Below are 23,121 nucleotides of genomic sequence, written 5' to 3'. Positions count from 1 at the left end.
ACCGATCAGTACACGATTGGTTTGCGCTTTGAATCTAGCCCTTAGAAAGCAGTTTGCCCAGGAGGAGGCATTCCAGGTTTGGTTCCTAAAGAATTGTGATATACATGAAGTTGGCGCATATATAGTAATTAAATTGTCTCTTTTGCATACAATGGGTACTAAGAGCTTGTAGTGACTTTTGTTCATTTCTATTGTACTGTACACACATGTAAAAAAAACTCCCTTCTTGCCAGCTTAGTCTGCTGGTGTACATCATAATTAGTAAAGCACCTGGCTGAACACAGATGAGCTTGCATGGGGACAGATAACAGAGTTGTTGCCCCATTAAAGATACAATTTTGTTTCTTTTTTTGCTTCTATCTTTCATTACCAGGCACTTCCTCTGTTCTCCTTAAGATTAGAAGCTTTATATGTGATGTGGTGGGGTTGCCTTGCCAGCTTAAACTGTTGGTGTATACAGCTTTAACTGTAAGAGGAGCAAGGCAAACCAGGTCTCATGTTAATATGCTTAGAACGGAGATGGCAGGAGGAGGATGTGGTGGGATGTGTGGAGTGCAAGGACCTGTATGAAGCGGAGCAAGCATCCTCCTACCCAACCTGCACCAGACTGGAAGGGAAAAATGGTGGGCTCGACTTCCACACCACGGTGGAAGGGAAGGCACTTGGTGCAGCTTGAAAATGGAAAAATGAAAAACTTGAGTTCACTGCTCCTGTCAAGAGAGGGGTCTGAGATGTCTCTGGAAGCCTGAGGAATGTGGGGAGATGTGAGAAGAATGGAGTAGGTGGAAGGGGCGAGGACTCTCCTCACAGACTCAAAATTATTTGTCTGAAATGAGAATGACACGGTATCCCCATCCAGTCCCTGTGAGCTCTGTCCCTGTCCCATTCCTGCAAGCTCTGCCTTAACTGTACAAGCCTTGAACACTTAAGATTTTAAAAGTGTTAAAGACTTGTGCAGATCAAGACAGCTTGCAGGAATGGGATGGGGAAAAATTTTCCCTTTGTCATTTTCTAGAACCGCTTTGCCTGAATGCCAGACAAACCAGTTTGCAAGGAACTGATATGCCAAATTGATTGGAGAGCAGAAGAAGGGAAGGAATCCTGGTCCTCTCTGGAGGGTACATGGGCAGAATTTTACTCTGAGTCAGAGGAGATGAGTAGGAAGAGGTACTTCTGCCATGTATGAATGAAAGTGGCACAAATCCGTTTCCTTAGAAAAAACCAGGGATACCTTAATGAATTCAAATATATGAAGACAAGAAATAGTTTTTTTAAAAAAAATATTTTTGAACCAATTGAATCAGATACATTGTTCCATCAAGTCTCGGAGAATGATCATGCACAAAAGGGAGAAAGAAAATCCAATGTAATCTGCAGTAAACAACACTTGACTTACTTGACCCCATTTGATCGTGATTGGCGTGTGTTTGTTATCTTTTATGCAGTTTGCTTAACCACCATGGACCCCTGAGGAAGGCGTGTTATCCGAAACACGGACCGTGTCGGGTCCCTTGGTTGGCTATAAGGGTGTATATGTTACTGCATTTATTAATAAACAACGCCTGCATCTTGTACATTATCTGCAGTCTGTTCGTTGTTTTCAGAGAATGATCAGACATATATGAGGTCACAATGACTGGAAGGTGAACTCTTATCGCAAAGGTGGCCTTTTAAGCCTTCCTTTTTGGAGTTTCATATCTCTGAGCGTACTACACATGCACTGATCACTCTCTGTAGATAGTTTTTTCATTGAAGTCAGTCTTTTTGATATACATGTATGAATGAAAAGCAGGAACATCCCCACAGAGGGGAACCTCCTGGGGTTTCAGTTCAACCTCCTGATAACTCTTGGGTCAGTGCTGGAAACAAATCTGACCTCATTTAGACTTCCCGACACTCTCCAGTGGACTGACTTAAGAGTTCAGGGTGGGGCCCTAGGACCAGTCCAGGAGAGAGTCTGCCCCAGGGAAGGCTCTCTGAGAATGGATAGGGTTTGGGACCTTCTCCGCTGGTGTCTGGGTGGGGCCCTAGGACCGATCCAGCGGAAGGTCTTCCTTGGGGGAGCCCAGGGAATGCTTACTGAGATGGACAAGTTTCTGGACTTTTTCCCTGTCAGCCAGGCTCCAGAGACATGAAAAAAGAAGGGCCTCGCCACCTTATTTGAATGAAAAGCAGGGTGCCCCCTCAGAAGGGGAAATATAGGGTCTATTTATAGGAAACAGTATTGCAACAATACTTCCCAACAGTGTGTTTCCCATCAGAAACACAGTCATATTCTTGGGTGAGAAGTAGTTAGGTAATGACCGCAAACAGTGGCAGTATGGTAGTAATGTCTTCAGATGGAACCTGCTTACTAGATGTGAAAATAGCCTGATGGGCATCATTTGGCTTGTGCTTGCTTCAGGGATATTTGGTGTTACCTTAAGATGACAAACAACATCACATGTTCCGACATCTAGTAGTGACTTAAAAAAAAATATTCTCATTGGTGATCCCTGATACTATCAGATCAATAGGTCCTACGAGTTGCTATGCCCTTCGTTTCCAGAAAACACCTCCAACCCATCCATCAAGAGAGTCCTCTTTCAACTCCCACCAGAAGACCCTCCTTTGCCAAGAGCTCTCTGCCCTCTTCCAGCTCAATTCCATAGAAAAAGTACCTCTGCAGGAGAGGGGCCGAGAGTTCTACTCAAAGTATTTCCTCATACCAAAAATGACCGGAGGTCTCCATCCTATTATGGACCTTTGTGCTTTCAAATACTTGATGAAGGAGAAATTTTACATGGTCTCTCTGGGAGCCCTATTACCACTGTTAAAGAAAAACAACTGGCTCTGCTCTCCAGATTTTAAAGAAGCCTATACACACATTCCCATCCTTCCAGCCCACAGGAAATATCTTCGTTTTCAAATGGCTCATCTGGCCATGAATGCAATATCGAGAATCACACAGGAGCAAAATTGTCCCCATCTCTGCAGGAACTCAATTTCCCCGTCCCATCCCCATGAGTTTTGTCACTGTTGCTGTCCCTGCCTCAGTCCTGTAATCTCTGCCTTAACCGAACAAACCTTGAACACTTATCATTTTAAAGTGTTTTGAGGCTTGTGCAGATGAGGATGGAGCTTGCAGGAATGGGGCAGAGATAGGAGAAGAACTCGTGGGGATGGGGGAAAAATTTGTCCCTGTGTCATTCTCTTGCCGTACAGTGAGAGATTAGAGAAACTGGGCCTCTTCTCGCTTGAAAAGAGGAGACTGAGAAGGGGACATGATCAAAACATTCAAGATAATGAAGGGAATAGACTTAGTAGATAAAGACAGGTTGTTCACTCTCTCCAAGGTAGAGAGAACGAGAGGGCGCTAAAGGGGATAGATTCCGTACAAACGTAAGGAAGTTCTCCTTCACAAAGAGAGTGGTGGAAGGCTTTAACGCTCTTCCCGGATGCTGTTATAGGAGAAAACACCCTCCAGGGATTCAAGATAAGGTTAGACAAGTTCCTGCTGAGCCAGAACGTATGCAGGTAGGGCTGGTCTCAGTTAAGGCACTGGTCTTTGGCCTAAGGGCTGCCGCATGAGCGGACTGCTGGGCACGATGGACCACTGATCTGACCCAGCAGCAGTAATTCTGGAAGGTGGCGAATGTTACAGCGATCTTCAAGAAAGGTTTGAGGGGTGATATGGGAAACTACAGACCGGTGAGTCTGACCTCGGTACCAGGAAAGATGGTAGAAGTGCTGATAAAGGACCGCATCATTGAGCACCTTGATGGACACGACTTGATGAGGACCAGCCAGCATGGCTTCAGCAGAGGAAGATCTTGCTTGAGGAACTTGCTGCACTTCTTCGAGGGAGTAAACAGACGGATAGACAAGGGTGACCCAGTTGACATTATATATCTAGATTTTCAGAAGGCTTTCGACAAGGTTCCGCATGAACGACTACTTCGAAAAATTGCGAGTCATGGAATCGAGGGTGAAATACTCACGTGGATTAAAAATTGGCTGGCGGATAGGAAACAGAGTGGGAGTAAATGGACAATACTCGGACTGGAAAAGCGTCACCAGTGGAGTGCCCTACGGTTCAGTGCTTAGGCCCGTGCTCTTCAACATATTTATAAACGATCTGGAAATTGGTACGACGAGTGAGGTGATTAAATTTGCAGACGATACGAAGTTATTCAGAGTAGTGAAGACGCAGGAGGATTGCGAACATCTGCAATGTGACATAAACATGCTTGAGAAATGGGCTGCGACATGGTAGATGAGGTTCAACGTGGATAAGTGTAAGGTGATGCATGTCAGTAACAAAAATCTTATGCACGAATACAGGATGTCGGGGGCGGTACTTGGAGAGACCCCCCCCCAGGAAAGAGACTTGGGAGTACTGATTGACAAGACGAAGCTATCCACGCAATGTGCAGTGGCAGCGAAAAGGGCAAACTGAATGCTGGGAACGATTAAGAAGGGGGTCACGAACAGATCAGAGAGAGTTGTCATGCCATTGTACCGGGCAATGGTGCGCCCTCACCTGGAGTACTGCATCCAGCACTGGTCGCCGTACATGAAGAAGGACATGGTACTACTTGAAAGGGTCCAGAGAAGAGCGACTAAAATGGTAAAGGGGCTGGAGGAGTTGCCGTACAGTGAGAGATTAGAGAAACTGGGCCTCTTCTCCCTTGAAAAGAGGAGACAGAGGGGACATGATAGAAACATTCAAGATACTGAAGGGAATAGACTTGGTGGATAAAGACAGGTTGTTCATCCTCTCCAAGATAGGGAGAACGAGAGGGCACTCTCTAAAGTTAAAAGGGGATAGATTCCGTACAAACGTAAGGAAGTTCTTCACCCAGAGAGTGGTGGAAAACTCCATGGATTTAAGACAAAGTTGGATGGGTTCTTATTGAAACAGTACGTAAGCAGGTAGGGCTTATCTTAGGGCACTTGTCTTTGACCTAGGGGCCACTGCGGGAGCGGACTGTTGGGCACGATGGACCACTGGTCTGACCCAGCAGTGGCAAATTCTTATATTCTTACATACTGGAACTCCTAGGATTTACCTTTTTCTTTTCTTTCATGCTTTACTTTTGCGCAATCCAGATTCTTCCTCCTATGGCGCAGTCAGCATTATTCATGCTTTCTTAAACAAAGAATTGTTTTTAAAAAGGGGGATTCATTGAGCTAGAGAGCATCACCACGTGTCACTGCATTCCCCCATTATCTACACAGAACCTCTGATATGATATCAGTGTAGCAATGTGGGCTACATCCCAGAGACTGAAATAATAGAATTAAAGGGGATGGGTTGTGGCCATGGCTTTTAAATTGCTCACGTTCTGTATATTCAGCATTACTTAATGGGTAAATGCCCTACCCTATCAGCATAGTGCTGAAACTTGATGCCTCGGCACTATCAAGATGGTGATGGGGGCAGAACAAAGGTGGCTGAATATTGCTGACTATCCAAAGTTTTATGTTGAATACTATCTATAGTATTGGAAATATTTAGCCACTATCTGGATACCTAGATAAGATTAGGGCAACACAAAGGCTGCCTATCTGAAGAAGTGGTTTTGGATATCTGGCTGAAATGTTTTTCATGTTTTGTCTCTTTGCACTTAATCTGAGAAACTGTGCCTTCTCTTCCCTTCCCCTCATTCTTTTTTTCCCCCTCCAGGTTGGCACAAGGGAGACCCTGGCAATCCTCTGTTTGCTCCTAGCCCGCTGTTGGACAAGCTTGTACGGGAGAAGAAGTTTGGCAGGAAGACTGGAGAAGGATTCTACAAACACCGTTAATTGTGTCAGCAGTCCCGCTCTCTCAGTATTTGTATCTACAGGCTGCTAAGGATCAAGCAATTTTGTACCAGTGCTGTCTCTCCTGTTGGGACCCTGCTGAATGTAATCTAGTTGAACTAATAGCTTGTGCTGAATGATAGCTGTGTCTCTATTGGGAAATGTTTCGGGATGTGCAAGCCTTGGGTCCTGAAAGGGTTTTCCACATTTAGTGCCTTGGAGCAGATAACTGATATTTCATGCTTGAGTCCATTTTCCTACAGATTATATACAACAAAAAAAATTCATATGTGTTTGTAAACAAGATGAGGACATTTTGTGAAAATAAAACAGAATTTAAGGCTGTCTTTGGATTTCATGTGTGAATGTGCTACTAATTTGTACCCACTAGATGGCAGTGGCTATCTGTAATGTTTTCCTTGATGGTTCTGTACGGGAGGGAGTGTTACATAAACAAAGCATGTATTGCTCAGTTTGTGTGCAGCATAACCTAATCCCAATAATGTTGTATAACTGGACTATTTTCCATGGAGGGAAGAGTTTTCTTTTCATTATGACCTTTACAATGAATTCATTGGGAATACCCAAGGCGAATCAAGCTGTTATTTCTGCCAAGCCTTTTTTTTTTTTTTTTGTTACAGTAATGCTTCCTTTTCTACGTACCCAAACAAATTAGGGTTAATCGGAAATATAAATATTCATTCATCTAAATATAATATTTAGCTCACAGAGAGCCTTTAAAATTTTTCTTTATTTGATTAAATCAAATTTATCATTTTTCTTCTATTGCATAACGACTTTTTTAATGGGCATATTTTTTTCCTTAAATCTTTGTTCCAATATAATTGTTGCTGGTGGTAAACATTTTGATATGTTTCTATTTTGCTGATTGCAGACCTGACATCCAGAATCCTCAAGGATTTCCTCTTGGGAGCAATAATGAACACATTTTAGCCTTAGTGGGTCCCATTTTATTAACATTTCTTATACTTTAATCTCTGTGGAACGTGCGCTGAATTCACTGGAGAGATTTAAACAAATCTGTACAGTCTGTGTATTGGTCAGTATTTAAAGGGCAGTTTTCAAGCCATTTACTCTGCTTTATAACAATTTAATGAGAGTTTTTGAGTGATTGGACCAGAGCTGTGGAACAAATTCCCTTAGTCTGATATCTAGGAGAAAGTTAAATATTTTTGTTCCATTATTTTGTCTTTTTTTTTTTAATAGCAGTTATGAAGGAAAATGTAGGTTTTATTTTACCTTTTTTATTCTCACTGTTTGATTTATTATTTTTGTGACATGTAAACCATTTTGCATGGTATTTGATGAGGAAATGATATATAAATGCAAATAAAATTAAATAAAGGAAATGGAGAAAGAAAGTGGAAACAAGACAATAGCACCTACTACACAGAGAGCGGAAGACAGGAAAGCAAAAGAGAGAAACTGGAACTACCATGCTTGGAAAAATAAAATGCCCAAAGGTAGAAAAGTGTGCTTTTGAATTTAAGTGGAATATATTAACTTTAGCAAATGTGTATTGCAGTGGTCTTTGTATTTTGTCAGTACAAGAGGAAATGCATTTGTTGTATTTTTTCCATATTGCAGGTTGACTAATTTCAATTCTTGTGGTTTCCAGTTCAATTTTTGCCTTCATATTTGTTTCTAATTTGTGATCCCTTATTCTGCATTTGGTGAGGGTTTGCATCTGACCGAGGTATTGTGTTCCGTTTGCATAGTTTCTGTGTATAACTCTTTAGTAGTCCCTATTTGTTCTGTTTTACCAGTAGAAACAGAGAAACATGATGGCAGATAAAGGCCAAATGGCCCATCCAGACTGCCCATCTTGCAGTATCCTATCTCCTCTCGTGTCTGTCCCACGCTTTCTTGAATTCACAGGTAAATTTAGTAGAAGTATTGGTGTTCTCTGAGGACAAGCAGATATAATATTCTCACATATGGGTGATGTCATCTACGGAACATGGTATGGACATACCAAGTGCACTGTCACTTTAAATTTTAAGCAATGCCCATACCACACACATGTTGCTGTCTTCCCATCGAGTGTCAATTTGTTGGATCTGCAGTTCTTCGTTTTCTTTTTTTTTCTTTTTTTTATTTATAATCTTTTAAATTTAATCAAGCATACATAACTTGAAAAAGATCGGAAACAATCAAGCAAGCAAACAAAAAGAAATCACCTAATTATACAATCAGATGTAATGGAAACATTAACTAATATTTAGTCCACAATTCCACAATTATAGGGATCAAGAAAGGAAATTTTCACAATTAGAAATATAACTCTTACTAAAGTAACGGCCTAGGTAACCCTAACTACAGCCGGATGGTAGGTCATTTATCATTGGACTAAGATTCCAACCTTTCTTTTGGTCCAATAAAATCTAAAAGCTGTTTGGGCTCAAAAAAAAGAAAATTCTTACTCTGATAGGTAATATAACATTTTGCTGGAAATTTAACCAAAAAAGTAGCCCCAAGAGCTAGGACTCTTGGCCTTAGGGCCAAGAATTCCTTCCTTCGCTTCTGGGTTTTCTGAGCCAAATCTGGAAAAATTCTCACATTAGAGCCCAAAAACTTATCATTAATATGTCGGAAATACAAACGAAGAATATATTCCCTATCACTTTCCAAAGCCAATGTCAGCAACAAAGTAGTCCTGTCGGTTACCACCTCAAGGGAACTTTCTAGAAATGAAGACAAGTTTATGTCCAAATTTTCTTTCGGATCTTCAACAGCTGTAGATTCCCCTTGAGGTTTCTTTAAGGTCAGATAATAAGCCCTCACAATTGGAGGTAAATTTTCTAATGGAATGGAAAGAACCTCTTGAAAATATTTTCTCGCCATCTCAACAGGTGAAATGACGGGACATTTAGGAAAATTGAAAAGTCTTAAATTGTTCTTCCTCAAAGAATTTTCAAAGTTCTCCAACTTACGGGAAATAAATGATCTTTCTTTAACCATTTCCATTTGTACAGTTTTAATTTCCTTTAAATTTTTTTCTTGTTTCTCCAATTTTTTAGTTAAGTCAGACAGACACACTCCTTGCTGTTCTACTTTGGAGTAAATAGTCCCATAGTCAGAGACTCAACTTAAGGTTGGCGTCCATGATAGATATGGCCTGCCAGAGCGCCTCCATATCTATTTTCTGCGGTCTTTTTAATTCCCCAAAACAGATGGCATTCTCTCCCGGAGCACCTCTCACCTCTCCTTCCATGGTGCTAGGAGATAGCTGACATATTCCACCTGCACCTTCCTCCTGAGTCTCCCGTGCTGGTGTCCCACCTTCACTGGAGCACAGCCCTTCCTCTTCGGGCAGCTGAACTCCTGTGTCTCCCTGCATCTGAGTACTTCCGGGTTGGGGAGGGACCGACCTCTGCTCCGGGCTCAGTATCGCCCGTGCAGCTCCTGCGCCGAGTTCCCCCGATGAATCCGGGCTCACCCCCGAGGTAGGAAGGGTTCCTTCAGATGGACGGGAAAAGGCAGTCGTTATCGTAGTTTGAACCAGACGCTGTGGGGTCCCAAGCGCCGGAGGGTTAGGGCAAGAGATCCCTTTTCTTTTCCCCATTTCGTTAGGGGAAAGAAAATATGCAGCGCTGTTCACTATCGATTCGGAGCGCTACTCCCGTTCAGGCGTCCGTCTTCGCCGCCATCTTGATCCCATGAAAACAGGCAGTTCTTCGTTTTCCATGGAGCTTAGAAACAGTGTCTTCAGTGTTCTCAGCACATCAAACTTTTTTTTTGGTGCCTTCCTGTCATTTCTCTTTTGTTTTTTTCATTTTCTCAAAGTTCCTTCATTTTTACCACATTTTATTCATTTATATCAACTTTGGGCCATTTTGCACCCCTTTCCTTTTCCGGGAGTATGAATAGTTTTTGGCTTCTGTTCTTGAGCTCCCTGGGCCATTGAGCCCTTCAACTGTACGTCAGCTGGTTTCCCCTCCTATCCAAGTTGATACTGCCTCCATATTCAAATTGGTACCGAGCGGCTTCAAGAAATGCTGTTGATGCAATATGACCATATCAGGCTCTGAGCCATACAATTGGTGGTATCAGTGCCTCGGTCCTGAGCATTGGGACATTGACTGTGTCCTCTGTTCTTATATGTAAAAGAGCTCACAAAGCCCACAAACTTCAAGTTCAAAACCTTTTTGGTACCGCATGGCTAGGGATTCAGAGCCCAACGTTCAACTTTCTTTGACTCCAGCATCAACTTCTGCACCACCCAGCTTAGAAACATAGAGTATGACGGCAGAAAAGGGCCGACAGCCCAACAAGTCTGCCCACTCAAGAACCCTCCCTCCCTCGAGATTCCATCTATTAAGTGTTCCTCTTGAGCAGCCCCACCTGTCTGTCCCATCGTCCCTTAAAGTCTAGCGTGTTACTGGCCTTGACTACCTGACATGGAACACTATTCCATCGATCAATTACCCTTTCGGTGAAGAAGTATTTCCTGGTGTCCCCATAAAACCTCTTGACATCACAGGGTATCATGCATGGGGATTGAATCAACACAGAAACTTTACTTCATCATAGTTGATGCTCCTAAAAGCAGGAGACTTAACATGTAAAAAAGCTAAGAAGCATTAGCACTCCTCCTAGCCATACCACTATGTTCTCCCAGGTATCATCTTTGACACAGGCAAAGTGTGGATGTGCTGATGACTATTCACCATCTATATACAGTTGGTTTCTCTGTGCAGTATACCTTGGCATCGAGGTCTCCCATGCCTCACCAACTAGTATTGAACACTGCTTAACTACTGTCTCTATCCTTACCAGCACTGACACTACAAGAGGCGATCTGGGCCCTGTTCAGACAAGAGCCCTTGGGGCTAATGCAGATGCAGGCCGCAAAGGCTCCTATGCCTCCCTCATCCCAGCCCAAGGATACATTGACATGTCCATCCAGGACATGTTCAAGGCTATGACACAGAGCAGTAACATCAACCAGAACTTACATCATCTTTTGTGGAGAAAGTTTCACCTTGACACACTCTTGTGTTGGCCTCAACCTATACTTCCAGCTATGCCAAGAAACAAGTATTTAAAGGAAACTGACTATTTCTCTCTCCACTGTAGTGTGAACCTAGCAGACTTCTCTGCAGCGGAATCTTACAGTATACCTTCTCCACCAAACATCCCCACCTGAAAGCATATCTTTAACTGGCTTCATTTTCCAGATGGGGCAGGTGTTAACCTATAAAAATGGAAACTGGCATGTATTTTACAGTCTCAATTAAAAAATGATATGGGTACAAATTTTTCCCCATCCCTGTGGGAACTCATTTTCCCATCCTGGTGTGTTCTTTTCCTGCTCCTGCCCCATTCCTGCAAGCTCTGTCCTCATCTTAAAAATCATAAGTGTTTGAGGCTTGGTTAAGGCAGAGCTTACAGGAATGGGGCAGGGCTAGGAACAGCAACAAAACTCACAGGGACAGGATGGGAAAATTGAGTTCTTATGGGGATGGGGCCAAATCTGTCCCCGTGTCATGCTCTAGTATCAATTAATGATGAAATTGCACATGGAAACAGTGCCTGGGCCATGCCACATGAAACATGCAAATCTATCATACTAGTCTAATATGTGAATAGTGATTTTTTTGGTATCTTCAGATGGCCAATAGGGTGTATGAATCCTGTATATTGCAGTCTTCATCCTCATCAAGCCATTCAATTTTTCTTTATCTTCATATTCATGCAAAATTGGTGAGGGCAGCATGCATAAAGCTCTGACACCATGGTAAAAAATACCATGGTGGGAACGATATGGGGCTCATAATAAAAAAAAAAAAGTCTAAAAAGTGTCCTAAGTGGCTACTTGGACGATCAAAAAGCCTGATTGTCCAAGTACCCATAACCAAAGCTGGTTTTTAGACGTATCTAAAACCAACTTAGGCCTTTCCCCTGCCTCTAAACGCACAGAGAGAAAAGAGGTGTGTTTAGAGGAGGGGAATGGGCGGGAGGTGGGCCGACCTACACCTAGGCGTACAACAGGAATAACCAATACAGTTTAGTCGGCACTTAGACCTTTTTCACTTAGACGAAATAAAACCAGTGCCGAAATAAAATAAGTGCCGAAAAACGGGCCGCTGAGCTGATGGCCGCTGGCGTCATCAGTTCAGCGGCCCGGCAACCTAACCATCGCGGCAGGAGAGATGCCTCATCTCCCCTACCGCGATGCCATCACTCTTCTGCCCGAACTGCCGTGACCTGCGGCAGTTTGGGTAGAGGAGTGATGGCATCGCGGTAGGGGAGATGAGGCATCTCTCCTGCCGCGATGCAGCACTCCCCCCCCCCCCACACACACACACAACATCGGGGCAAGAGGGAGTCCAAGCCCTCTTGCCCCAGGCACCCGCGGCACCCCTGACACGATCGGGGCAAGAGGGAGCTTGGGGGGGGGGCGGTCGTTGGGGGGAGGAGGGTTTGCATCGAGGGAAGAAGGGCCTGGGATCCCTCCTCCCCGTAATGTAGTGCGGGGTGGGGGTAGGGGGGTTGACTGGACCAGGAGGGCTTGGGCTCCCTCCTGGCCCGAACAGTAACGGGGGGAGGGGGAGGTCGCCTGGGCCAGGAGAGCTTGGGCTCTCTCCTGGCCCAAATGAGTTGTGGGGGTGGGGGGGTCGCCGGGGCCAGGAGAGCTTGGGCTCTCTCCTGGCCCGAACGAGTCGGAGGGGCAAGAGGGCTTGAGCTCCCTCTTGCCCCAATCGTGTTGGGGGTGCCGCAGGTGCCTGGGGCAAGAGGGCTTGAACTCCCTCTTGCCCCGATGTTATCGGGGGGGGGGGGTCGCGGCTTCAACGGGGCAAGAGGGCTTGGGCACCCTCCTGCCTGGATCGTTGTTGGGGGGGGGGGAGGATTCTGTAACCGGTGTTGTTTTTGACAGACACCGGTTACAGAATCCAGCTTTTAGGCGAAGGACTGGCTTTTCCTTCGCCTAAAAGCCCTTCTTTGTGGCCTAGGCGTGTTTTTGTTTCATTATGGTTAAAAAGTGTAGACGTGCTGTGGGGGTACTTTTAGACGTAGTGGAGATTGGGCGTTTAGGCAGAGGAAGGCCATAATCAAAACATGGATGTATGTTTTGGTTATGGACACTTTCCTTGCTTCTGGGTTGAATGTTTAGGGACTTAGGCCAAAAGGGGACTTAGACGTTTTTTTTTATTTTGCCCCTCCACATATCTATATCTATATATATTATTAGCAATGCTCAGCACAATAATGAACTACCCCCCCCCCCCCCCGGTACTTGTAAATTGAAAATCAGCAGGAGGAATACCATGCCCACTTTTTCAAAATGGTAGGCATCTGGGGGTGTACTGGGAGGGGCCTTCCCTATACATCCTGCTGATTTCCAAACTATAGGTAGGAGGAGAGTTTTTTTTGGGGGGGAATCACAGTATCCCTTCTGTTAATCTTCAGTTTAAAGGTGGGGGGGGGGGGTTGGGTTTGTAGGTGAGGCCCTTGCAGCAGGAGGGAGTGGGCATCTCTTCTGCCGATCTTCAATTTAAAGGTGGGGCTACCTTAGAGGGCTTGGCAAGAGGGTGGTCCATGGATGGAGGGGGTATTTTTCTTTTTTTTTTATTTTTTTAGGCACTGGGGCCTTTACAGGCAGCATTGGCTGTTATCTTAACTTTCCTGTTAGTGCCTGAGCCAATCGACGCTCAGGTACTGACAGGAAAGTAAGACTACAATAGACCCTGCATGAGAAACAATGTTCCCCTGCTGTGCATTATAAGGAGTCCTCATTAGAATACTAATGAGCTCCTTGTAACGCATTAGCATAGGATTCTTGGTGGCTGCTACCGCAATGGTGGCAGTCACGGAGAACCTTTATGCATTGCCTTGCAGTCTTACTTGCAAGGAAACCTTTCTGCATCGGGGCCTCTGGGCATGCAGTGGTTTCTCTGTCTCTGTTTCAATAGCAGATTATGGACTTTTGCTCCAGGAACTTGTACAAACTTTTTTTAACCCCAGATATGCTACCTGCTGTTATCATGAGTGCCAGAGCTTAACTATTTGTTGAGTGAAAAAAAAAAAATTTCCTCCTATTTGTTTTAAAATATTTCCAAGTAACTTCATCGAGGGCCAGATTCTACAAACAGCACCGGTATTGGCAGCTGCCTTAAAAAAAAAAAGCCACCGATTGCATGTCAGTCATGTACCAGTGCCATTTGTAGAATCGCGACTTCATGAAAGGCAGCATCTGGAAATGTAGGCCAGGATTTTCAAGACCTACCTTTCACATGAATCATGGTTATCCAGGCACTTTATAATGACTAACGCGGGGGTCGGCAACCCACGGCTCCAGAGCCGCATGCGGCTCTTTTTCACCTTTGCCGCGGCTCCGGTAGTGTGTCACGCGGGCCGGAGTCTTTCAGTGGCTGTGGCGTGCTCCTGAAGAATGGGAGGCGCGGAGGATGACGTGCCGCCGGACCAATCAGCAAGCAAGGCTTTCATCTGTGTACGTGCTGAGCTCACTGCTCAGCATGGCTATTTTCCGCCGCGACGCCGGACTTGTAAGCTGCATGCCTGCATTGCCAGAATTTAGGTAGGCTGTGGGAGTCTCTCTCGTGCAGCAGCAGCGATCGACACAAGCTTCTGACGTCGGGGCCTACCCTCTGCGAGTCCCGCTTGTTTCAACTTCTTTTTCCACAAAGGCGAGACTCGTAGAGGGAAGGCCTCAATGTCGGCAGCTTGTCTTGATCACCGCTGCCGACGAGTTGCTGAAGAGAGCCGCGGAGCAGGGGGGTGTTGCCAGGTGCAGGTAGAAGGGAGAGGGCCAGATGCAGGACTCGTGGGTGAGGGAGGAGAAGAGAGAGAGAAAGAGAGAGGGGAGGGAAACAAAAGGAAATATTTCATACTGGGCTGGGCCGGAGTGGAGGGAGGGTGGAAAGATTCTAGCTACAGGGTGCAGTAACAAAGGAAAAGGGGGGAAAGCTGAAAATGGAGATAGTGACACAAAGAAGAGAAAGGGTAAGCAGGACCTACTGAATAAGGATAGAGATACAGAGGGGACATGAAGAGGAGGTGAAATAGAGACATAGAAGTAATGCTGAAAAAGTGTGGGGGGGGGGAAGATAAAGACATTGAAAGGGCAAATGGTGAACATGGGGTAAAGACAAGGACAGAGACAAATGAAGATTCTGAAAAAGTGGTGAGATAGGGATATAGTGAGATGGACACAAAGAAGGGTGATGCTGGAAAATAGGTGGAATGGTAATTCTGACAAACACAGAAGGGAAATGCTGGATCAAGGAGAGATGGGGCTCAGGCTGGATGGAATGAGGAGAAATGCCTTGTTGGCCCGGAACTTCCTCTCCTACGTCAGAATTGATGTCAGGGAGCGGAATGCTGGTCAGCGTGACGCTTCTGCAGGGAAAGCTTGGGACGGCGGTGGCTTGGGGGCTATTCCCCGATGGCGGTGGCAGCAAACCGAGTGGCTTGGGGGAGGGCACGGAGAAAGAAAGAAAGGGGGCAGACAGAGACAGAAAGAAGGGGGAACAGGGAGACAGAAAGAAAAAGTTGGGGGAGAGAATGAGGTCTGGAGGAGAGGAAACATACAGGAGGCTGAAAGAAAGGAAGAAAGATTGGATGCACAGTCAGAAGAAGAAAGTGCAACCAGAGACTCATGAAATCACCAAACAGTAAAGGTAGGAAAAATGATTTTATTTTCAATTTAGTGATCAAAATGTGTCTGTTTTGAGAATTTATATCTGCTGTCTATATTTTGCACTATGGCTCCCTTTTACTAAACCGCAATATCGTTTTTTAGCGCAGGGAGCCTATGAGCATTGAGAGCAGCGCGAGGCATTCAGCGTAACTCCCTATGCTAAAACCTACTATTGTGGCTAATTATATGGGGGTATAATATAATTATATGGGGGGCCTGGACTCTGGCACATTATATGGGGGGCCTGGACTCTGGCACATTATAGGGGGGACTATGACTCCTAGCACAATGTAGGGGGGAGCTATGGCTACTAGCATATTGTGGGGGCTCCTATTGGCTACTGACATATTGTGGGGGCTCCTATTGGCTACTGGCATATTATAGGTGGGCCTGTGGCTACTGGCACATTATATGGGAGGCTTATTGGCCCAGTAATGGTGGTGATCTGTGATTTTTAGCTATTAATGTGCAAAAATATATTTTACATTGTTAAGTGAAAAAGTCCTTTTTTTCTTCAGATTGACAGCTAACTGCATGATCCTGTATATAGCATTAAGATAAGAAACAATATATGCAGTGTTAGATTTGTTTTATAATGGTTTTGCGGCTCCAAGTTTTTTTTCTTTTCGAAAACGGGTCCAAGTGGCTCTTTATGTCTTAAAGGTTGCAGACCCCTGGCCTAACGCCACTTCCGGCATTAGCCACACCTACAGTAGTGTTAGGGGGGGTTATAAAATGCCTCCGTAGTCATGATGCAGGTGCCTATGTTTTGTGTGTGTGTGTGTGTTTTTTTTTAAAAACACTTTTTATTTAAATAGCATTTTGCACTTGTTATGTGCTGGTAGGACACCTACTGGTGTCTAACCTAAGGTGCCTGAGTGTCCTTTGTTTTTTTGTAATTTTTGAAAGAGTAAAAAATGAATTCATGTTTCCCTGTTCTTCACCACTCAGGAAATTGTAGATTTCAACCATTTTTCCAAGCTGAAGAACCCTAACCTTTTTAGCCTTTTCTCATGAGAGAGGAGTTCATTCATCCCCTTTATTTTGGTCACTCTTTAAAACTTTTTCTAATTCTGTGCTATCGTTTTTTGGGGGGGGGTTTTGAGTTACGGTGACCAGAATGGAATGCAGTACTCAAGGTGAGATTACACCATGGAACAAGAGAGAGGCATTATATTCTTGGCCTTATCATTCCTTTCCTAATAATTCCCAGCATCCTGTTTCCTTTTTGGGCCACCACTGCATACTAGCCAGAACATTGCAGTGTGTTGTTCTTAGCTCAGGATTCACCCTCCTTTTCCCACATCTAAACTCCTCTTAATGGGGAAGATTCTCAAAACTTTAACGTGGTCACTAAACTGTTTCCAGCCGGTTTAGTGTTCATGTATTTTAGCAGCAGATTATCAAAACGGCTTACTGTGGTCTTTTCTGAGCTTCCAGCAGTCTCCAACTGCTATACAAATGTATTACAATGAGGTCATTAATATTTAAATGAGCATTCCGGGTGATTCCCTAATGTTGCTCTCCTACATTTGTGAGCAAATTTTTCCCACAGGTCTGAGCTGTCCTAGTCATACTTTCTGGTCAGTGCCCGAGTGCTGATTGGCTCGCACATCAACAGGAAAGCTAGGCTTGACAGGTCAGCTGTGCCAGAAATTTTGCCACCGTCAAGCAACCCCTAGCAGCAGGAGCGATACCCGCTCCCTCCTCCTGCTGCTGTTGTGCCCCCAATGACACCCCCCCCCCCGCCTCCCTTACCTTGTTTATGAAGGCTGGCTGAAGGAGTGACTACTCCCTCCTGCCAAAAGGCCGCCTCTTCAAAATGGTAGGCTTGGATGTTCTGGGGAGGGGCCTAAGGCTGTAGCCCAGGTTGCTTAAGGACCTTCCTATGGGCACTCCTCCTGCTGGGGGGGGGGAGGGCATTGTTGGATGTTGCTTAGTGGCAGGAAATGGGCATCCCGCCTGCCAATCTTTGATTTGGGGTCTTTTTATTGTTTGTGGGCTTATTCTGTGCATGTGCCAATCGCTTTCAGCAGCGATTGGCACTTGAAAATTTAGCAACCCTCTGTGAAACTCATTTGCAGGTGTGGGTTTGTTTTTTTTAAGAAAGACTCCTTTTTGAAATTGTTATAGGAAAGGCTGTGACAACGGCTTGTTGGATTTTACTGCAAACTTTTAAGAATCTTCCCCTATGTTCAGAATTGTTGATAATATTTTGGTCTGACTACTGGAAATCTTTCATATATTCTCCCTTTACTGCTGAGTCTACCTCCCACCCCACCTTTATGCCCCGACTGTGGAATTTCATTTTTCTTGAAACAGGCTTGTATATATTTAATGCAAGTGACATATCATCTCATTACAAAATCCTTGGGAGATGCTTCATTTTGAATCAGTCAATTATTATAACCAACCAATCAGCCAACACTGAAAAAAAAAAATCCCCACATTTATTATAAAGCTTTTAAAAAAACAATAGCTTAGCACATTTACTGGAATGACATAAAGAAAAAGTCATTTAATGGGATATGTAGCACAGTGTGCCTCTATTAATAACACAAAAAAACAACAGAATGGTTATTTTGAGAACAAGAAAAGAAAAAATCCCACTAAATGGCTAGCAAAAAAAGGAGACAAGGGGAGAACAATTTACATTGTTAACAATGACTGCAAGTGCTGGACTTTGTACAAGGTGGTGAGCAGGGCTGAACTTTGAACTCTGCACTGTGGGCCTTGCTTGGGCTATCACATTGGGTTATAAGAGATCAAAGTAACAAAGGGCAGACACGTGTACCTTGCTGTTCTATTGTGATGCTTAATTTAGCTCTATGGGTCATATCTTGACAGATTCAGAGAGGCCACTCTCTGTTACAAATACTTAACAGAGATGCCATATGGGTTTTTTTTCTACCAGACTGTTTCCCATGGAAGAAAAATAGAGAGCTTCCTTTTATTTAGAAAAGGAAAACAAAAAAAAAACAACAACCCAACTTTGAAGCCTCTTCAAAAGCTCATCACCAGAAAATATACACCACAAAAATAAAAGTATTAGATGTCGGGAGGAGGAAATACATATAAAACCCCCCAGGCTTAATCCTTTTACACTTATTAAATAAAAGATGGCTGAAGAGAGGAACTGTTGGGCAGAGTGTTGCCCAACCTTCACAACAGGCATGTGTGTACTTGTTGATCCACTGGCCGCATTAGATGGGTTGAGGAGTGGGGCTCAGGATGGTTCTTGCTGCTACACCGCTGCTGCAGGAGGTGAAGAGTTCCAGGAATGTGAAAAGGAAGTGCCATGGAGGGCTGGGATGCTGCTCTGTGAACACGAGGGCCTGCTAAAAGTCTGCTTTTGGATAAGTTGGTCATGAAGGGAATTTCAGACAGCAATTGTCTCTTACAAGGACAGAGTCTGTAGCAATGGCAACAGTTTGGGCTTCATGCCCCCCCCTCCCCCCATTCAGACTCCACCGACTGCAGAAAGGGAAGGTGATGGCAGGGCTCTCAGCACGCTTCCATCTCCAGGAGGACTCCTGCTGCTGTCTTTGCTTTGCATGTTGAGAATGAATTTTGTTTTTCTCCTAGAAATGAAAACAAAATACTTAAATCGGCTACTGCTTTGCTTCAGCCACTCTTTTGCTGTAAGTGTCTTAATTTTCACTAGCTGTGCCTTCTACCCTGAAAATAAAAATCTATATTTTGAAAGGCAGCTAGGACAAGAAATATGGTTCCTGCCTGTACTTGTACCTGTATTTCTTGCACTGTAACTACATTAAGTAGCATGTTTGCTGTATTAGTCCATTTTAAAGACAACACATAGAAATAAAAGCAAACATAGTAACATAACAACATGGTACATGACGGCAAATAAAGACCTGAATGATCCACCCAGTCTGTCCATTAGCTATTCTCATTAAAAATACATGATTAACTTGTCTCTTTGCTATTTCTGGGAAATAAGGAAACAAAGGAAATAAGATGATATCTTTTTATTTAGACTAACTTAACGTATTTTTTTTACCACATTTTGAAGACCAAAATGATACAGGGCTTGATGGACTTTTGGCAACTCTTATGATCTTCAGGTCAGAACGATACTGTGCAGTAATAATTCCCCTACTCTCTCTTGCTCTAGCTAGGGAGCATATTGGCAGGGCCAGATTGAGACTTTTTTTGGGACCCTAAGCACCTTATGCTTATACTGCAGAATCATATACCAGCACGAACCAAATTAGAAATATTCCACTAGATGATTCTTTAGTCACCAATCATTAATTCAAAACATTAAATTCTTAATATTCAATTCCCACACCGAAGTTCCTCAGTATGCCACACTGGAGCTAAAGAGTAGAGAAGCTAGTGTGGTAGCCGTCCTCATCGGAACTTTAAAATTGGTGCTATTTCATTTCATATAAATCTTTTAAACTTTTTAGTTTTTCATTATTTAAAGTGCCAGTGCTTATTCATAAAATTTATTACTTTAGTAAACGTAAAGTGAGACTTCGCTTAAAAACATTACTGCCTCATTCCCCAGTAATGTTTTTAAGCTAAGTCTCACTCTACGTTTACTAAAGTATTAAATTTTATGAATAAGCACTGGCACTTTAAATAATGAAAAACTAAAAAGTTTAAAAGATTTATATGAAATGAAACAGCACCGATTTTAAAGTTCCGATGAGGACGGCTACCCCACTAGCTTCTCTACTCTTTAGCTACAATGTGGCATACTGAGGAACTTCAGTGTGGTAATTGAATGTTAAGAATTTAATGTTATGAATTAAGGATTGGTGACTAAAGAATCATCTAGTGGTGAACTGCAGAATAGCACTACATCATGAATCGAATCATAAACAATAGCGATACTGCATTACTGCAGTGCTGACAGCCAGCTGCAACATCAGGCCATTCACAACAAAATGTGATATTATAAGTTATACATAAGTGTATGCTGAAACATTATTTGTTTAGTCAAATGAAATATGGGTGTTAAGAGAGAAGACAGTATCATTTATACATTCAAGTTATAAAACTATATTAAGAGAGGGGTGGGTATTGTGTGTGCGGATAGAGTGGATTGTTTTTGATGTTTTTATATAGGACAAGGCTGTTAAGGCAAGTCTGTGCTTGTATGTACATGTTTTGTAATGTGTGGTTTAAAAAAAATAAAAAATATGTATGTGTTTTAGGAACCCGCTTTGTATAAAGTGGGCTGTAAATAAAAACCATAAACACCCACACCATATGATGGTATTAGGACCAGAATAAATGAAGTGTTTCAGTCACCATGCTCCTACTCCTTGTGGACTGTAGGCCCCAGCTGAATATTGACCAGCATCTGCATAACTCTCACTATGGTCCTTCAGCCCCTCTGATCCTCTCTTTACACCTCCCCCCCCAAAAAAAAAACAAAACAGCACCTTTCTTTCTGAGCTGTCTCCATTCAGCTCATGACATCAAGACCCTGCTTCCAACCACCCCGAACTGTGATGGGATCCATGGTGGCAAAATACAGAAAAGACATGCAGGCCATTACTTCTGTGTACAGTACATCATTGTTGACTTTACCAGTCCCACTCTTCTAGGTCAGAGGAACCGGTAAAATCCAACAGTGGTATGCACAGAGGCAACAGGCCCCACCTGTATTTTCTGTTTGTTTTTAAGGGGGGGGGGGGTTGCTAATGCAGACCACAAATGGAGCTAGCTTGGCCTCCACAAACCCAAGCCTATTTCTGTCAGCTAGACAGTTCCCTATAACTAGGATTACCATATTTAAGGACGGGAATACCTGGACACATGGCCATGCTCTGTTCTGTCCCCAGCCCTGCCTTGTTCCGCTTCCAACCCACCCCTCTAGCCCTACTCCAAAAAAGCCTCGTCTCTTTTTTGCCGACCTTCAGGCTGTGTCTGGAGGGTCTCCATGGATGCGTATGACATCCGTGCATGCTTGTTGAAGGCTCTCCAGAGGCGGCCAGAGTTCAGGGCTTTTCAAAAATCAGACAAACTGCCTGGTTTTGGAAAGCCTATCCGGGAACCCGGACAGTCCTCTAAAAAGAGGACATGTCCAGGTTTTCCCATACTTCTGGTAACCCTATCTAGAACAAGTTTGGGAGCCATTGCCTTAGTTACATTTGTTCAGAAGAAAGCACAAATGGATTATTTGAAGGAATCGGAACCCCAGATTTCTCTCAATAAACATGGCCATAGCATGGGCAATTAGCTGCCTCCCAAGGCAATGGAGTGAATTCTCATAAAGGACCTCCAAGTCACAGCTTTAGCAAGGGGGCCTCAGGATGCTGTGAGTTCACTGTCTTATTGAGAGGTTCTGAGAGCAGCTGCAAGTAAGAATTGCCACAGCATCCTGTTTCCAACAACGGCCAACCCAGGTCCCAAGTACCTAGCTAGATCCCAAGTAGTAAAACAGATTTTATGCTGCTTATCCTAGGAATAAGCATTGGATTTCCCCTAGCCATCTCAATAATGGCCTGTGGACTTCTCTTTTAGAAAATTATCCAAACCTTTTGTAAACCCTGCTAAGCTAATGATTTCACCACGTTCTCCAGCAATGAATTCCAGTGGGGCCCCTTCATTCCTGGGCCCCCTGCACTACTTGGTCAGAATTTATGCTAGCGTGCTAAGGCCTAGGAAACTGATTTTTTTTTTCCTTTCATTTTATCTTCTCCTGCAAAGCTCCTCTCTATTTTAAATTCAGCTCTTATTACAGAACCATCCTCTGTGGTTCCACAATACTATTTTTACCCTTTTCCTCCACATTTCTGCCCATTCTATTAATCCTTGCTAAGCTCTGTCTGCCTTCTAGCAAACATCTCTTTCATCTTGTCTGATTTCAATGATTCATACATCATTGGAAAGCCTTCCAATCCCGTAGCTACGAAATGTGGCAAGGTTTTCCTGGATAAATATAAAGGAGGTGTCATGGATTAGAAATAAAGAAATTGTCTGTTGGCCTAGCAGTTTCTTCCTGCTGCTTTGTACTTTCTGCTCGGTCTGAACCAGAGATAGGATCTCACATCAGGAGCCTACATTCACCATTACCCAGGGTTTCTTCCCTTTTCTATATGTACCCCCAACACTCAAACATAGTCATTACAGCAGTGTCTTGCAAACTTTCCGGCCGGTGGCACATTAAATTCAGTGCCCCAGCCGGAAGGCACCCGGAAGTGCATGGAGGCCCATCTGATTGCGACTCGTTTCGGTGGAGGGATCCAGGAGGTGCAGGGAAGAATCATTGTATTATACTGTAATTTTATAGATGATAGTCTTTAAAAAATATACAGGCACCCTTTTCTAAAATTATCATATATATAAAAAATTAAAATTATATTCAGACTGCAATGGATGGATAGTATCTCTCTTTTTTGAGTCCAAGTGTTTCTATGTACATTGATTCCCAGTGCCGTGTTCTCAATCTTTCCTCACCACATCTTAGCAGGCAGGAAGAGGGCAATGGTTCACCTAATGAGCCTAGCCTGAAGGCTGGCTGATTTCTGTTTCACAGACCCTTGTTTGAACTTCACAAAGCTTTATAGTCTTTCAGAACCCGCTAGCAGTGTATAGTTCTAATCATGAAAATAAAACTACCTGGCAGAAGAGAAAGACAGATATGAAAAGCACCACTCTCTTCTTGTTGAACT

The 23,121-nt window shown here is 43.8% G+C and overlaps 2 protein-coding genes across 3 annotated transcripts in view; one reads left to right on the top strand and one right to left on the bottom strand.

The window, feature by feature from the left end:
* HADH (hydroxyacyl-CoA dehydrogenase) overlaps positions 1-6,131 on the top strand; it is a 128,020-nt gene extending 121,889 nt beyond the window's left edge. The window contains exon 8 of the mRNA XM_033956337.1: positions 5,669-6,131. Within this exon, the coding sequence (XP_033812228.1) occupies positions 5,669-5,787 (119 nt within the window). The 3' untranslated portion in view covers positions 5,788-6,131. The remainder of the gene's footprint in view (positions 1-5,668) is intronic.
* Positions 6,132-17,900: 11,769 nt separating this feature from the next.
* LEF1 (lymphoid enhancer binding factor 1) overlaps positions 17,901-23,121 on the bottom strand; it is a 254,533-nt gene continuing 249,312 nt past the window's right edge. For both annotated transcript variants that reach the window (XM_033956318.1, XM_033956309.1), the window contains one exon: positions 17,901-19,050. Coding sequence is in view for 1 of the 2 variants with exons in the window: in XM_033956309.1 (XP_033812200.1) it covers positions 18,974-19,050 (77 nt within the window). In the remaining variant the exon portion in view is untranslated. The remainder of the gene's footprint in view (positions 19,051-23,121) is intronic.

Source organism: Geotrypetes seraphini, chromosome 1 (assembly GCF_902459505.1).
Source record: "Geotrypetes seraphini chromosome 1, aGeoSer1.1, whole genome shotgun sequence".
NCBI lineage: Eukaryota > Metazoa > Chordata > Amphibia > Gymnophiona > Dermophiidae > Geotrypetes > Geotrypetes seraphini.
This window is presented reverse-complemented; position numbering and strand designations above follow the sequence as displayed.